The sequence below is a fragment of the Octopus bimaculoides genome, chromosome 29, assembly GCF_046866305.1.
Source record: "Octopus bimaculoides isolate indiv1 chromosome 29, ASM4686630v1, whole genome shotgun sequence".
NCBI lineage: Eukaryota > Metazoa > Mollusca > Cephalopoda > Octopoda > Octopodidae > Octopus > Octopus bimaculoides.
The window spans coordinates 8,632,285-8,649,931 of NC_142956.1; the positions used below are offsets into that span (position 1 = coordinate 8,632,285).

The following is a 17,647-nucleotide window of genomic DNA, read 5'->3' on the forward strand; positions in this document are numbered from 1 at the left end:
CCACAGGACATCTACAATGCTGATGCAACTGGGATCCACTTTTGTGTATTACCAGGAAATACATATATCAACGAGAGTTGCAAGAAGATTGTGAGAGGCTTTAAGATGGCAAAGGACTGTGTGACCTTGATTGTGGCTTGCAAACATGAATGGAGACAAAGAAGACTTGCTCTTAATCAGAAAGGATGGTTGACCAAGATGCTTCAAAAATGTCAAAACTTTTCCAATTTAGTATAACTTTTCAACCAACGCTTGGATGACAGAAAAAAAATCTATGGGAGATGGCTCAGATCTTGGGATCATCATTTGCAGGAATCTAGAAGACAAATGGTGATCCTACTTGACAATTGCTCTTCTCCTGTAGTCATCGACGATCTCAAGAATATCACTATAAAATTTCTTCCACCCAACACAATGTCAGTGCTGCAGCCCTGTGACACGGGGATAATCAACACCTTGAAAGCCTATTTCAGACATAAAATGTGTGAGAAGATCATTGATGAGATCGAAGACACTGAACGTGACATTTTTGCCCAAGAAGTTGCAAAGTGGATCACCATTTTGGATGCTATGTACATGTTAAGCGTAGCTTGGAAGAAGGTCTCTAGCCAGACAATCAAATATTGTTGGATCAAAGATGGTTTTGTTTCGGCTGAAGAATCAAATGAAGTCATAGATGTTAATGAAGATTTGATCCTGCCTTTACCGCCAACTGGATTGACCAAAAAGCATTTCAAGAACTTGTTGTCCGTAGATGATGGAGCTGTTGTTGCTCCAGAGATCATCATTGAAGAAGAAAAACTAGATGAGATCATTCATGACATTCAGCAATCTGAGAAGAAAACCGAAGGAGATGAAGATTCTGACTTTGATGTTGATGAAGAGTTCCGGAGCCTCAAACACCAGCTGAAATGAGACACTCTCTAACTCAATTAGAAAGTGGCCTCGAAAGTTTTGATTTCAGTGACATGAATCTTTTTATAACTTTTAAGGAAAAAAAATCAATGCAGAGTTGCGATCAATGTGTCCAGCAAAGTAAACCACACTTGACAAATTTTTCATTCAATGATACTGTATATAATGTTTCTATTTGTGTAATTGCATACGTATGTATTTTAATAAATACACAAGTTTAATCAATTGGAGAATTTTGTTCCCTCCGTTAATAAATCCCAAATAGGCAGTCCCAAGATGGGTTTATAAAGCAGGGTCCACTGTATATATATATATATATATATATATATATATGCTAACTTATATACATGTATACACACACAATCATACATATATGTTATACACACATACACTCACACATATACACATGCAATTACAAATACGACTTGAAAGGAAGATAAGTGAAGAGACATACTGCTTTGATATGTGGTTAATAAAATGGTTCCACCATAGTTTACAGCGTGCAAGGGTCGGCTGAGTTCAATGTCCACTTCTCGTGTTGAGAGCTTGGCATCATTTAGCTTAGCATTACACCGATAATTGTTCTGAAATCACAACAATAATAATAATAGTAATAGTTCTTTCTACTAAAGGCACTAGTCAATTACATCGACCCCCACTATTTCACTGATACTTAATTTATCAACCCTGGCAGAATTTGAACTCAGAATGTGAAGATGGATGAAATGGCGCTGAGCTAATGAATCTGCCAGCTTGCTGTCTTAATAATGATAAAAAGAATAGACAATCTGAAGACCGCAATGCAATTTGTAGTGCAGATTGTTTATTTAATGGATCGAGCAATATTTCAACAGATTGTCTATCTTCTTTGGGTTGAAAATGTAAATAGAGAAAAAACAGAAAAACACAGAAATTCAAAATGACATCAGTTTTCACTTTCATAACAGGTAACAATAATAATAATAATAAAAATGGTTTTAAATTTTGGTACAAAGCAGCAATTTCAGGGAGGGGTTAAGTTGATTACATTGACCCCAGCGTTCAACTGGTTCTTATTTTATCAACCCTGAAAGGATGAAAGGCAAAGTTAACCTCGATGGAATTTGAATGCAGAAGATAAGGATGGATGAAATGCCACTAAGCATTTTGTCCAGCACGCTAACAGTTTAGCCAGCTCACAACCTTAAATAATAATAATAATAATAATAATGATGATGATGGACTCTTTTGTCAAAGACAACATATGAGTGTTCAACTTTTGCTGAATGACCTGCACAAATGATTTGTTGATAGTGATTAAACGTATGCACCATACATTAGCTCACTCGCTCTATCAAATGGACATTGCCTGAACCGGTGCATGGTGTACCATGAATCAAGTGTGAAAGTAGAGCAACACGAAATGAGATGTTTTGCTCAAGAACACAATACACCACACAGGTAGAACCTAAAAACCACAATCTTGTGGTTGTGAGTGCAACACCCTAACCGCTAAGTCATGCACCCTCATGAATAATAATAATAATAATAATAATAATAATAATAATAATCCTTTTTACTATAGGCACAAGGCCTGAAATTTTGGGGCAGGGGGCTAGTCAATTACACCAACCCCAGTGCTTGGCTGGTATTTATTTCATCGACCCCAAAAGAGTGAAAGGCAAAGTCAACCTTGGCAGAATTTGAACTCAGACACAAAGACACACACACATATATATGTTAGGCTTCTTTCAGTTTCCCTCTACCAAATCCACTCACAAGGCTTTGGTTAGCCTCAGGCTACAGTAAAAGACGCTTGCCCAAGGTGTCACACAGTGGGACTGAACCCAGAACCATGTGGTTGGGAAGCAAGGTCCTTACCACATACCTAAGCTTGCACCTTTATACATTTAGTACCATGCAAAAGTCTTCGGCACATTAAACTATTGTGAATTTCTACTACTTGCCAACTTATAAGTGGATGTTTCGCTTTCTAATAAGCAAGAAACAATCCCTGTTACATGACGAAAACAGTGAAGTTTGGGGGTAAGAGTCTGATGCTTTGGTAGAAATTTACAATAGTTTAAAATGGCCAAAGACCTTTGCACAGTACTGTTTATATACAAAAAGTGATGGTAACTTGAATGAAGGTGAGATTTTTCAACATGACGGAGCTCCAAGCCATGGATCTCATGCAACACAACAGAGTATTGAATGATTGGCCAGCTCAGACTTAAATATCGAGCAAATATGGACAGGACTCAAAGAGAAGAGTTTCTCAGAAGAATCCACACACTCCTTGAAGAGTTGTGAGAGCTCAGCCACAGAGAATGGCATCTCATACCTGTGAAGTATGCATCTCTTCCCAGGTGCATTGAAGCAATTATTCAAGTTAAGGAAAGCCACATTATTAACAATAACTTCTTGAAATGAACATTATGTAATAAATTTTCATTATAGACATTTTTCTCTTTTAAAACACTGTATCTTGATTGGTTTATGTGAGGTGACCAAAAACTTTTGCATGGTCATTTTTGGTGCTTGTCTTGCATCCTCCTCTCTCATGCAGAACCCCGACTACAAAATATAATGATTAGGTATGGAAATGACTCAAACACGGTCAATGTGTCATCTGTAAAAAATGCAATGAAAAACATCCACTTATAAGTTGGCAATTACTAGAAATTTACGATAGTTTAAAATGGCCAAAGACTTTTGCACGGTACTGTGTGTGTGTGTGTATATATATATATATATATATATACACACACACACACACACACACACACACACACACACACACACACACACACACACACACACACAGAGTACCGTGCAAAAGTCTTTATTTATATATATACATACCAGGCTGAGTAAAATGTAAGCAATGTTTTGAAAGATGAAATTCATCACAATATATTTCAACAATGCAGAAATTTTATTCATCAAAGTAAGTACCTTTACAATGAACACATTTTTGCCAATGAGTTACAAGTTTGTTTATTCCAGTAACATAAAAATCTGGAGTTCTGCAGCTGACGAACTCTTTGAATGTAGTTTGAGTCTGATTTTTGAACTCCTTCTCTTGCAGGAATTCAAAGGTACTCGAAAAAGTGGTAGTCGGTAGGAGAAAGTTCTGGAGCATCATTAATGAAACGTGTGGTCAAGCATTGTCATGAAGTATGATTGACCCCCTTCTGTTGACCAGTCTGGGACGGAGGAGTAGCAGTTTTACGTTCACTTTGGCAATTTCATGGCAATATGTTTCTGCAGTAGTGGTTTACCTGGGTTTTAAGAAGTTATAGTTATTAAGCAGTACACCATCAAACAGTCACCATAACCTTCTTTTTGAAGAGCTTGGGTTTAGGGAAGGTTTTTAGTGCTTCATTTTGGTCCAACCACTGTGGAGAATGTTTTTTTTTTTATTATTGTACAGAATTCACTTTCCATCGTAAGTTACAATACAGTCGAGAACTGGATCAGTCTGGTTATGGAAAAGTGATGAGCAAATTTCATATCCATGCGTTTTCTGATTTTCATTCAAATTGTGTGGTACCCATTTGTCCAGCTTTTTTGATTTTCTGACTGCATGCAAATGGTTGCAGGAAGTTTTCTGACTAACTTGAAGCTTTTTTCCCAGTTCTTGAGTGGTTTTACGTCGATCTTTCTCAACGACGGTCTTTAATTGACTGTCATCAATGACAGATGGGCATCCACTATGCTCATGATCTCCACTGTGAAACCATTTAAACCATTTTCAAGCTGACCACTCACTGGTCATTTCTTCACCAAACATTTCGTTGATATTCAGTTTCAGCTGCTTTACATCCTTTTCTGAAGTTGAATAGCAAAATTGCTCGAATATTGCACTTTGAGAGTTCCATTTCAGATGAATGCAACAACAGTGAAATAAATATCAAAGTTAATTTATTGATGCATTTAGGCAAGTCTATGTCTGTATTATCAGACAATTGCAAAAAATGTTGAAAAAAAATTTTAAACTCTTCAAGAATCCAGTATAAATTCTTCATGGTTCAAAACATTGCTTACTTTTTACTCAACCTGATATATTATATATATATATATATATATTTCCATCTCCCAAATTCACTCACATGAAATTAGTCAACCTGGGACTGTATACTAGAACTGAACTCAAAACCACTTGGATGCAAAGCAAGCTTTTCATCCGCACAGCTCAGCCTGCACATTTAAAATACTTGACCACCACATATTCTGAGGTGGTCAAGGTGACAACATCATTAAAACTCAAGCAAACTGGCTCAAGATTGACCTAGGGCTAAACAGCGACAATCTCCCTCCATTGTTAAACTCACCAGATTCACTTTAAAAGATATTCCACAATCACGAATTTCAAATGCCTTGTACTCGATTCTGAGTAGCTCCTTGTCACTCTCTGTCCGGAAGCGCAAAGCACACTTTGTAAGAAGGCTTTTGGATGCACCAGGTTTTTTAAGATGAATGGTGATAGTCACTCCAGACGGAATGTCTATGTAGCCCGTCAGAGAACACACGCTGTAGTCATCCATGAAATCTGAAAATATTAATGAGGAGATTAACAAAGCATTTCATTTGGTAGCAGAGAACAACAACTACAAAACAGTCATCACATAGTATACTGTACAGTACATTACTTAGGGATAAACATACAAACATATATCAACTGGCACTCTGTTGGCCATTATAATGAGGGTTCCAGTTGATCTGGGGCCATGTTAGGACACACAAAAACTGGCATTCCATCAGTTCCAATGACAAGGGATCCAGTTGATCCAACCAACAGAATAGTCTGCTCATAAAATGTGCAAGTGGATGAGCACTCTGCAGACACACATACCCTTAATGTAGTTCCCAGTGAGATTCAGCATGACACAGAATGTAATAAGAGTGGCTCTTTGAAATATAAGTACAACTTATTTTTTGACAGGCTGGTGGACTGGGCCAATGTGAAATAAAGTATCTTGCTCAAGAATACAACATACCACCAGGGATTGAACTCATGACCTTACAATCACAAGCTGAAATCCCTAACCACTAGGTGCCTTCTAAATTCAAACCTACTGCTTCAAATATCCAAATCAAATGTTGTAAAATATCTGCTTCAACTTGGTTATGTCAACAGGCTTGAAGTTTGGGTCCCACATCGATTTGAACTCAGAAGATAAAGTAAGATCAAATATTGCTAAGCATTTTGCCCGGTGTGCTAATGATTCTGCCTTGATCCAAACAATTATTGATACACTACAAAGCTCAGGTGAGGCCCAACAAAGGATTATTGTGCTTACTTATAGAACTAGATCACATCCAGAAAAGAGTCCTCTGACTGACTGCCGTGATGTCCCTCACAGACACACTCATTCTTTCGCCTACAATGACACTGGCACCCATGTTGAGTGTAAAGATTAACTTTCAGTATTAATATTGCTTCTGCCATTAATAATTAATTTCTAATAAGCCTGCTGGCTATTTGTGCTGTATCGTAGCAGTGAGATTTAATTGTCATGCAGTGATCAGTGCTTCCCACTGATGAGTTCCAATAGAATGTGGTATGGGAATTCTAGTGACCATGAGGGACAAATTTTGTCTGCTACAATTTATGTGCTTTTAAGCAGATCTTAAGGATCTTCCAAGGCTAATAATGCAGCATTCGGTGTTTTGACAAGGCATCTATTTATGTTAAGTTGGATATTAATTGGTATTAATATTGTTTCTGTTACAAATAATTAATTTTTAATAAGCCTGCTGGCTATTTGAAACACCAGCATCTGAAAAGTGAGATTTGACTGACATACAGTGACTGACATGTGGGAATACTGGTTCCATCACTAATAATTAACTGTCTCCACTCTGTTAATTGTACTGCTACTGTAATATCTTCTGTTCCTTGGAACTGACTCAATTCACGTCGCCTCCACTCAAGCACTAATGTCTCACTCATCTCTTCTCCTCCCCTTTCAGTGTCCAATCCCATACCAAACTACACTAAATCACTATCCATAGTCCTTCCTTCCAAGAATGCCATCCCTTCAGTAATCCCTTTCAAGAGGAACTTTATTGGCATCAAAATCTAGACAGCGTTTTGCAACCCTTTTTATGCCTATGGACCCCTTTGATTCCTCTTTTACTCAGATGGACCCTGATAACCATTCACTGTCTAAATAAATCCTATTATATTTTTATAATTAAATATTATTAGAAATTGTTTGACAATAATTATGAAGATATTTTGTGTATTGCAGGAATATAACCAATTCATTGCATCTAAACTTTAAAAACAAAATCTTCTATGGACCCCCCCCCACCAAGGGTCATATAAATCTTTGTTGAGAACTGCTGGTCTATAGTGATTGCAAATGTCAACAACATTAATTGCCACTACCAATAGCAACATCAGCAACACCATCCCTACCAACAAGAACAACATCACCACCACCACCACCACTTCTACCACTAACAACTTTTCCTCCTCCTCCGCCGCCGCCACCACCACCACTTCTACCACTAACAACTTTTCCTCCTCCTCCGCCGCCACCACCACCACCACGAACAACAACAGCAGTATCTCCACCCAAACTTACACTCAGTCTTAGTTGCAGCTGCACCTGGTCGTGCACACATCAAAACAGCAACAGCAATAATAATAATAAAAATAATCTTCCTTGTCATCATCATTTCTAGCAGCCAGGGGATGGGCCGAGCATGGCCACCCTGTTTACATCCAAGTACAACTCCTGGCCTCTGCTGTCGTTCCTTTTGATGTATTGTAGCTGGGGCAATCATGTCAGCATAGGGGACGTCCAACATCACTCTGGGCTATAGAGATGTGCTGAGACAGCAGGAAACCCTGTAATGATAAAAGGGAACAGAAGTTACAAGTTAAGAAAAACAAAAGTGACTGGTAGATGCTCCCTAAAAGGAGTTTGTAGGTATTTATTATGTAGGTCATAACTCTGGCCGTGTGAGTAAGATATTTGCCTCCCAACCACACTGCACCTTGGGCACGTGTCTTCTACTATAGACCCGGGTCAAGCAAGGCTTGCTGAGTGGATCTGGTAGATAGAAATTGATATATATAAAATTTTCAGGATCTGATAGAATCGTGTATTTAAATAGCAAAAGCACCAAGATAGAGTCAAGGGTAGTGCTCCAGTGCACAGACAATGGTTACTGACATTTACATATTTACATATTTACATATACATATACATATTTACAAAAGTAAACACAAATTTGTCATTCCAGTTATTCATACATTCACAAGTATTGACAGAATATGCACAAATAGATATATCTATAGACACACATTTCCAAACACAAATATAGATGAGACATCATGCATACATTCACAATATAAACCAATCATCTATACTTTCACATTACATCTGATTCCACTTATGCTCTATTTTTTTCCTCCAAGCATCTGTCCATCCCATTTTCTAGTGAGAATGTTACTACGTTCTACCCACCAAATTGATATCTGACCAGGTGACTGACTGGTTTCTGACCAAAAGGTAATTTACATCACAGAATTCCAAAGAACCTTGTTAGCTTGTCATTTATGGGACTCTGTCTATCGTTTTCTTTATTGTGAGGCTGAACATCTTGAGATCAGTCTCCACTACTTCGTCCCATACCTTCTTCACTCCCCTCTTCCACATGTTCCATCCACATTTAGCAATCGGCACTTCTTTATAAAACTGTTCTTATCTGTATGCTTTACATTGCCACAGTCTTCTCCCTTTCACACCACATCTGATTCCCCCTAGGCCTTATTCTTTCCTCAAAGCATCAGTCCATCCCATTTTCTGGCGAGAATGTAGTCAATATGGCTTGTGTACCCACAAGAAACCAGCCAGTCACCTGACAGATGATCAGGTAATTGACTGATTTCTTGAAGTTAGACCAGAAGGTAACTTACATCACGGGATTTCAAGAGCTTTGTTCACTCTTCATTTGTTGGACTCTAGCCTCTATGTACACCTTGGGATACATTGGGTTCCTGCTCAACATGTCTTTTGATGCCACCATTCATCATCAAGGTGAGGGCTTCATAACATCAGTCCTTTTGTTCATCTGCCAGGCCACATTGCAGAACATATGTAAAGATAAATATTGCTGTTGTATTTTCCCAGACTAGTTTAAGCTAAATTATCATATCACACACTCTAACTACCTTGATCACTTTAGTTTATCTTTTATTTGTTTCATTCATTAAACTGCAGCCATGCCTTGATGAACTTTTTAGTCAAATGAATTGAGCTCAGTACTTATTTTTTAAGTCTCTTTCTACCAAATCCACAGACAAGGCTTTGATCAACCTGAGGATACAGTAGAAGACATATGATGAAGATGCCATGCAGTAGAACTGAACCGGGAACCATGTGAGTGGGAACCTTCTTATCATGCAGCCACATCTGCACCTATTTACCCATTTCTCAGCCTAAAGTATGCACACACCCACTACATCACGACTGCCTACCTAAAAGAATTTCTATCTTTGTTTATGGCCAACAAGGAGTCCAGCTGAAGCTCCCCTCCATCTTACCTCTTACACACTTCCATTCTAACATTCCAACTATCTCACCAGACCTGCTTTTCATTGTCTCTACATTGATTATGTGTGTGTGTGTGTGTGTGTGTGTGTGTGCGCTATTGAGTAAAATATCTGACAGGCAGGCTGTCTACTAGTTTTAATATAAATGAGAGAACTTTGTAAATAGTGAAACAAGTCGGCAGCCATTATGATGCTGTTATCAATAACATATATTTACATTCTAAATGTATTCAGTGGCTTTCTTTCAAAAATTGTAGAATGCTTAATCACAGGATAAATATATCTAATATACACTTACACACATATACATACAATGTGTGTGTGTATACATATTTGAAAAAGGAAAAAAATGACTTCACTGGTAGTTTTAATCAATTTAACTTTTAACAATATTACAGTTTGGTTTGTAAATCTTAAGTTCTTTAACTTTGGTGGAGAGATTTTTTTGGAGAAAGTGCAGCAAGGTTTGTATGCATAATGCTTGGGACTTCAGAATGGTCTGCACATAACCATCTGTCATTTCTTCTGTTGACTTTTTGATCTTGGTCAAAGTTTTTCTCGTTTGAGCAAAACCAAATCAAATCTTCTGCTGGAATTTTTAGTTTGTTTAAGAGCCTTTTAGACCTGATGTAGTGATTTTCTTTTGCCTTTTCTGACATAAATTGACCTTTCTTCATCATACAAGACTTATATCTGATGTCTTCATGGACAACATTTCTGATTGTTCCTTCTGACACATGGAAACCTTTTGCAATTGACCTCATGGATTTTCTGGGAATGTAATTGATGGTCTGTTGAACTTGCTGGATACATTCAGTTGTTCTGATGAGTTCAGAGCATTTAGAATGCTTTTTACACTTTGATACTGGTTACTGTGCCATAAAAGTACACCAATAATGTGATGCAGAATGGTTGGTTGTCTAGTCAACTGCTGTCCCCCTCCACCCCTCGCCAGCCACCTAGTTGACTACCTTTTATCCGCAACAGCATATTTAACAATGTGAAACTAAGTACATTTAGTTTTGTATCATTACAACATCCCCCATTCACTTGAAGCAATTCACAGACTAATAAAACTGACAAATGAAAATAGGGTTTCTTCTCACTCAAAGAAAAAAATAAATAAACTGTTTTATTGCAAGAGCAATAAGCAACATGCACTTCAAATAACATGAACAGTTTTATGGTACAAAGTGTTTTTTAGTGTTCTGGTGTTTTCACTGTCCTGCCTGATCTTGGGATTCTTTTGTGGGTTGGTGTTGAGCACTTCTCATGTGTCTGACCATTATTTTGTGTTTCTGCATTGTTATCAGGAGGAGCATTGGTGATTTCTTTTCTTGAGTCAAGTTGAATAACATGTTTCATGGAGTTTGTAGGGTCTGTTAGATGGTTGCCTGTCTCTATATTGTTGGGCAATCTGGCAGGCATTTCCATCTGAATGGTCTGTTCATACTGTCTGTCTATGCCTATGCCAGTATCTCTCAGTTCCCTTCTGTTTCTCCACAAATCTCCATGGGTTGTTTTCACAATGTAAGACCTCAGTTCTTTACATTGTTTTGCTATTTCTCCAGGTATCCAATGTTTGTTGTTTATGTCAAGGACTCGTACAGCTTGTCCTTTGTGCAACAGAGGCAATTTCATCTTTGCATGATGGTCATATGCAGTTTTCATTTGTATTCAAGAAGTTTTCTCTGTCTTTGAGCTTCATGAGAGTAGCTCCAGCGTAATGGTACAAGTGTTGTGATTAGTCAACCCAATAGGATCTCAGCGGGTGATGGCATCTTTAAGTTTAATGGTGTGGCTCTTAGATTCAACAATGTATTGTTTACGTCTTCCTTGCTTATTTTTAGATTGTCTTTTGAATTGTCTGTACTTGTCTCTCTGTGGAGGCGCAATGGCCCAGTGGTTAGGGTAGCGGACTCGCGGTCATAGGATCGCGGTTTCGATTCCCAGACCGGGTGTTGTGAGTGTTTCTTGAGCGAAAACACCTAAAAGCTCCACGAGGCTCCGGCAGGGGATGGTGGCAAACCCTGTTGTACTCTTTCACCACAACTTTCTCTCACTCTTACTTCCTGTTTCTGTTGTGCCTGTAATTCAAAGGGCCAGCCTTGTCACACTGTGTCACGCTGAATATCCCCGAGAACTACGTTAAGGGTAGACGTGTCTGTGGAGTGCTCAGCCACTTGCACGTTAATTTCACGAGCAGGCTGTTCCGTTGATCGGATCAACTGGAACCCTCGCCGTCGTAAGCGACGGAGTGCCAACAACTTGTCTCTCTATGAATATGTTTGACTGGGAGTACCTTGGTGATGATGTAGTGTGTTGAATTCTCCATTTATGTGTCATTTGTTGAAATGGTTTACCAGTATATTGAGGACCATTGTTGCTAAAAATTTCATCAGGTCTTCAATTGTTATGAAACCAGGAGTTGAATCCATGATGTGATCACAATGTATTGTGATTAATTTCATTGCCTTACATGCTGGTAATCCGATGACTGGTGGTCCATCCACCTCTACCACACAGAATTTGGCATCATTGAATTCGCTGCCGTTTGAGTGAAGCTGAGAATATATTGCTTCAAAGCATTTGATTTCTTGGCCATAGTATGCCATCAGATGAATGTTTTTCTTTGGTTTTAGCATGACTGCAGTTCGTGTTGATTTGTACATCTGGCAATGTGTTGCCTGCTGCTCCTGTATCAGTCTATAATTTTATTTGTCGGACCTTTTCTTTCTGTGGACATATGATAGCCAATGCTTCATTTTGCATGCTTGAAATTTGTATGCAGTGGTAGGAATAACAGTTCTCTTTGTCTGAGTCAGTATAAGCCTTGTAGCTTGATTCTATATCATGGAATTTTTCGTGTGCTTTTTCCAAAGCCATTTTTCTGTCTTGTTTGTTCTTTTGACGACAAAATTCTTTCCAGTGTCCCTTTTTGTTGCAGGAATCATTATATGCAGGGCACTTTCTTGGTGGGTACATTCGTCCACAATTTCCACATCAACACTCGACAGCATCTACATTGCTTAGTTCTGCACTTGCAAGTTGTTGTAGCTGACTTTTTGCTGCAAGAATGGCTTCATATTTTCTACCCTCTGTTAGGGCATCTTCAAGTTTGTAGTCTTTCTCTTTCCCAAGCAACTCCTTTTGGAAGGCTTCAATGAGAGGTGAAGCAATCAATAATTCAACGATCAGTTGTTCAAGATCTTTTTCTTCAAACTCACATTTTTTTTACTATTGTTCAGGCTCTTGTAACAAAGTTGTCAATTGTCTCATCATGCTACTGTCTCCATTCCATCAGTTTAAGGCGATGTACGCTGAAATTGATGTTTATCTTGACTTGTGTTTCGAACAATTCTCACAGTTTATTTGGGCTTTCCTTGTCAGCATCTGATAAGCCAGATTCATTCAAATGTTTGAATGCCTCTTAATATTTTTAAGGCTATTTTCCTTGGTTCTATAGTTTCTTCATCTTCATAATAGTACATGATGTTTGGTTTGAATATTTGCAGGGCTTCAGCTGCATTGTCTGTGTGCCATTGCATTTCAGGAATGCAAGCTGTCACTATATTATTGATGTTTTTCTTGTGCAATACAACACCGTATGATTTGGTTATTTTCTGTGGCATAACATGTACTATGTAGCCAATATGATAATAATAGTTTGTATATAAATTTGTAGCAATGCTTCCAGCTAAACATGTGTATTCTTCTTGTTCTTTTGTGTCACGTCGCGTTCAGTGATGATACTGGTACATTGGTAGCGTTGAACAATGTCTAATCTATACTATAATGGAGAAAGCTGCTTATTAATTAGGCATGTAACAATTACTAAAAGAAAGCAATTATTAAAGGGTTGACCATCTGGAAATATTTTTATAAATTCATCTTCTAAGAAATTTCCTATAATTTTGATTTCCCAAGTTTATTGAATTTTTAAAACTCCAATTTCATGCAAATTTAAATATTCATTGCGTCCAATTCATTACAAATTTAAATATTCATTGCATTCACTGCGAAGTATTCCATTTTAAGTTTTAATTCGCTATTAATGTATACATAATGTAAAAACACTATTTATTGAATGAAAATTTTTTTTAAATACACATATAATTATTGAACGCTGGATAGCTGTGAGAAGAGCCTAGAAAGTTGGGTAATTACTACTAGAAGACCAGAAGAAAAAAACAAAACAAAAAGTTACTGACAAGTATTCGAAAATTGTACCTTATTCACAGTTTCCAAACAACTTCAACAGTGACACACATACACATGCGCACAGATAAACATGCACACAAATGAAAGGCAATGAATGCGTATGTGTGTGTGTGCATGTGTGTATCCATGTGTGCTTGCTGTTCACTGACAAAACTTCATGCTGCATCACTTTTGTGAAGTTTTGTCAGTCACAGTTTCAAAGTGACGAAAATATTTTGACACAAATCAAGTTTTAATGTTGAAGTGAAACTAATGGTATTTGTGTGTTCTTGAATGGTTTACAAACATTTTCCACGCTGCAACTGATATTGTTTCAGCACATGATCTCAGATCAAGTCACTTGCTATGCAAGTACATCTCCATAATTTTTTTAAATCACTGTGGATAAATGCCAGTAATGACCTTCTCAGGCTCTTCAATATTTTAATTTCTAAACAGAAACAACCGGGGGCAGGGAGTGGGGTTGCAAAAAATTCATAATTTCTCAAATTTTCTTTTTTATAGCTTATAAATGTATTTATGGGGATAAAGAAACGAGGAAGGTTGTCTTTGGATGTGCTAGAAACAACAGCCAACTCGCCCTTAAATCACTTTTCCCTCTGAAAATATTAACAATTTTAAAAAAATTTTTGTACCGGAAATGCTCTTCCCATGGTCTTGAAGTGCAAAAAAAAAAAAAATTGGCCAAAATAGGTCTGGAGTGGGATGATGAGGGAGTGGGGTGTAAAAGTTATGAGGGGGAAAATGTCAGATCATGTGATTTTTCTGAAACTCCTTCCTCGCAAAAATTCTTTCCCATAAATCCCTATATACACTGAAGCCACAATATCTAAGCGGTAGTTGTAGAAAATTTCATTAAAAAGTATCCATTTTTCTGGATGTTATGAGGCAACAAAGTCGGGGGCGTATACATCTGTAGCAATGTCCTTTTATTTATATGATTTTTTCATTTCATGTTTATTTCATTCATTGTCTGCAATGTTCTCTCTCTCTCTCTCTCTCTCACACACACACACACACTGCTAAGCTTGCAGATGGGCTGCTGAATTGAAATCTTTTATGTTGCTTTGAGGGGAAGATTAAACTTGACAAACTGCCTCTGTTGTTGGACTACCGTGATGTTTGTTTAAAAGATTATGACTGATAAAATAATGAAAGCAACATTTACTAAGCAAGTGAGCACTATTATACAAAGGAATAATTAGATGTAAAATATAAAAATGATTAGAAATGGGAATAAAATGCGAAAATATTATCAAGGGGCGAACAGAAAACTGCCCAGAGGGCAGTCCTTCTGCGTGTGATAATAATGTGCTGGTAATCCAATTAGCTCGATTCACATGCGAATTCTCTATGTTATAGTATTATAACATATATCATATTTTTGTGTCGACCGTGCGACGCGTTAAAAGGAGCCTGTTTCCATTCGTCACCATTCTCCTTTGGTTCGCACGGTTGTTCTCTACATATATATATATGTAAAAAGGTTGAATTAGATTTGTCCTTTAATTTGGAGGTTTCCAAACTAAGATTTCTAATATAGATTCTACTGGCGTAAGTTTGCAAATATGAAAATAAAACTTGTATATGGTGTGTTGTAAATTTATGGAAAGGAATCCCATAAAACTCAACAATTTTGTTAAAAATGGAGAAGAGATGTTAAAATATATAAGAGAATTTTAATTCATGCAGATGATCGTTTGGTACAGAGATATAAAAATCATGCAAATTCATGGTTGAATAGAAATAATTAAATTGAATTAAATTAATTATATATCACTGTATTCTTCAGTGTAAGAAGTATAAACAAATTTTTTACAAAGAACTTGAGAAAGGAAGTAGCAGAATAGGATCTAGGAGATTCATATTTATCCTTATGAGAAAAAAAGATGTGAGTCCAGTTAGGTATTGACTAAAACTAAACACTGTAATGGTCATTTGAAAATATAAGTGAAAGAGGTTTTAGAGACGTTCCCTTTACAGATGAGTAAGGAAATTAGAAATTCTAACTCCAAATAAGTCGTGTAGGATAAAGATTGTATAGAAATGTCCAATGGAAAGGCATGGCTATATTTGAATTAAGATATGACCTGACATTTAGAAACAATACTAAGTGTGGTGTATATTTTTAAATATTTTTATACATGAGAATGAAGTTAATCGAGAGGAGATTAGTGTATAAAGACTACTGGATTGTTAACATAAATAAGTGTTTGAGAGGTGAAAAAGGGTTAAAGAAAATAAGATGCGTAAAATGGATTTGTGTTTGAATAAGAATATTCATTTGTATGTATTAAATATAAGGTAGAAAAATAAGTAAAAACAGAAAAAAATAGTTCTTAATATTACAATTTAGATAGTAAATACTTGCTACGGCTATAAAGATGAAGAAAGAGCACTCAGAGAGTTATTTCATGTAGGAAAACTGCAAAATAACAATGTAGGGGTGATAAATGAGAAATAGAAAAAATATGTATTGATATGTAAGGCTATACAGTAACTATGTTTAAGTATAAATAAAAATATGCGGTAAGGAACTAGCTTGGCATAATGTGAGAGGGATATATAGTGTGGTATTAGGTTAGTAATTAATATTCAAGTAACAGAAGAGTATTGTGTATTATGAATATAAGAAAAGGTACAAGTATTGGGGTGCACATAAGTATACAAAATAATTTATATATATATAATGTCTGCACATTCGTATACATAGATATAGGAATTCTAGTTGTATCTTGATTAGGGTATACATAAAGGAAGGAACACTGTACAAAAATATACTCATACTGGTGCAAAGAGAGACAAAAGGCACATACATGCAGATATAAGTACACACACGCACATCTAAAAATAGTAGTATATATATGTGTGTGTGTATGCAAAACATACGTGTATGTGCACACGTTCATATTAAAATATACATATTAGTGGCAACATATAGTGAATAAACACACAATAATAATAATAATAATAATGATAGATATGCACACACAGATGACATATAAGGTCCATATCTAGATAATCACACATGGTTGTAGGCAAGTAGGACACCAAGAAGTACTATATATATTTGCTTATATCAGCAGATATAGTGTTAATTATAGGAATTTTTTTTTTTATTATAAAATAGATTCAATTTCTTATTGTTAAAAGAAGAGATTATCCTAAAGAGATTTGGAGAGACTGAAAGTTCAAATCTAATTTTTTTATTATTAAGTATTTTTGCATATTTAGAGTTTTTAAAGTTTTTATTAATTATAATTCTGATACATTATTTACATTTGACGGATATTTGTCCTCATCTTGTTTGTTGTTAACACACGTTTCGGCTGATATACCCTCCAGCCTTCATCAGGTGTCTTGGGGGAAATTTCGAACCTGGGTTTTCATTCCTAACGATGTTACTATTATTATATTATTATTATTATTATTACTATTATTAATCAGGTCGCTGCCGTGAATCGAACTCGGAATCTTGGGGTTAGTAGCCCGCGCTCTTAACCACTACGCCATATGCCTGTGGGGAATGAGAACCATATGCCCGTTAGGAATGAGAACCCAGGTTCGAAATTTCCCCAAGACACCTGATGAAGGCTGGAGGGTATATCAGCCGAAACGTTGTGTTAACAACAAACAAGATGAGGACAAATATCCGTCAAATGTAAATAATGTAAATAATGTAAATAATGTAAATAATTCCTCATCTCTTAAATATAGAACTGTATTATAATTCTAATCTAACAAAGTTAGATTTTAGATGTTTGGCAAAAGGTATTATGATCCAAGAAGTGTTATTGCTGTATATACATACATATATAAAACTCTTGGAGTGGTTGGCGTTGGGAAGGGCATCCAGCCATAGAAACCATGCCAAATCAGACTGGAATCTGGTGCAGCCTTCCCGCTTGCCAGCCCTGGTCAAACTGTCCAACCCATGCCAACATGGACAATGGATGT

At 36.7% G+C, this 17,647-nt stretch overlaps 1 protein-coding gene across 4 annotated transcripts in view; it reads right to left on the reverse strand.

Annotated features, from left to right (window-relative positions):
* Window positions 1-17,647, reverse strand: part of LOC106868301 (uncharacterized) — a 53,594-nt gene that overhangs the window by 17,877 nt on the left and 18,070 nt on the right. For all 4 annotated transcript variants that reach the window (XM_014913489.3, XM_089345518.1, XM_014913491.3 and 1 more), the window contains 3 exons: window positions 7,494-7,759; window positions 5,232-5,449; window positions 1,370-1,499 (listed from right to left, as the gene is read on the reverse strand). In XM_014913489.3, the coding sequence (XP_014768975.1) occupies window positions 1,370-1,499; window positions 5,232-5,449; window positions 7,494-7,719 (574 nt within the window). In that variant the 5' untranslated portion in view covers window positions 7,720-7,759. The remainder of the gene's footprint in view (window positions 1-1,369; window positions 1,500-5,231; window positions 5,450-7,493; window positions 7,760-17,647) is intronic.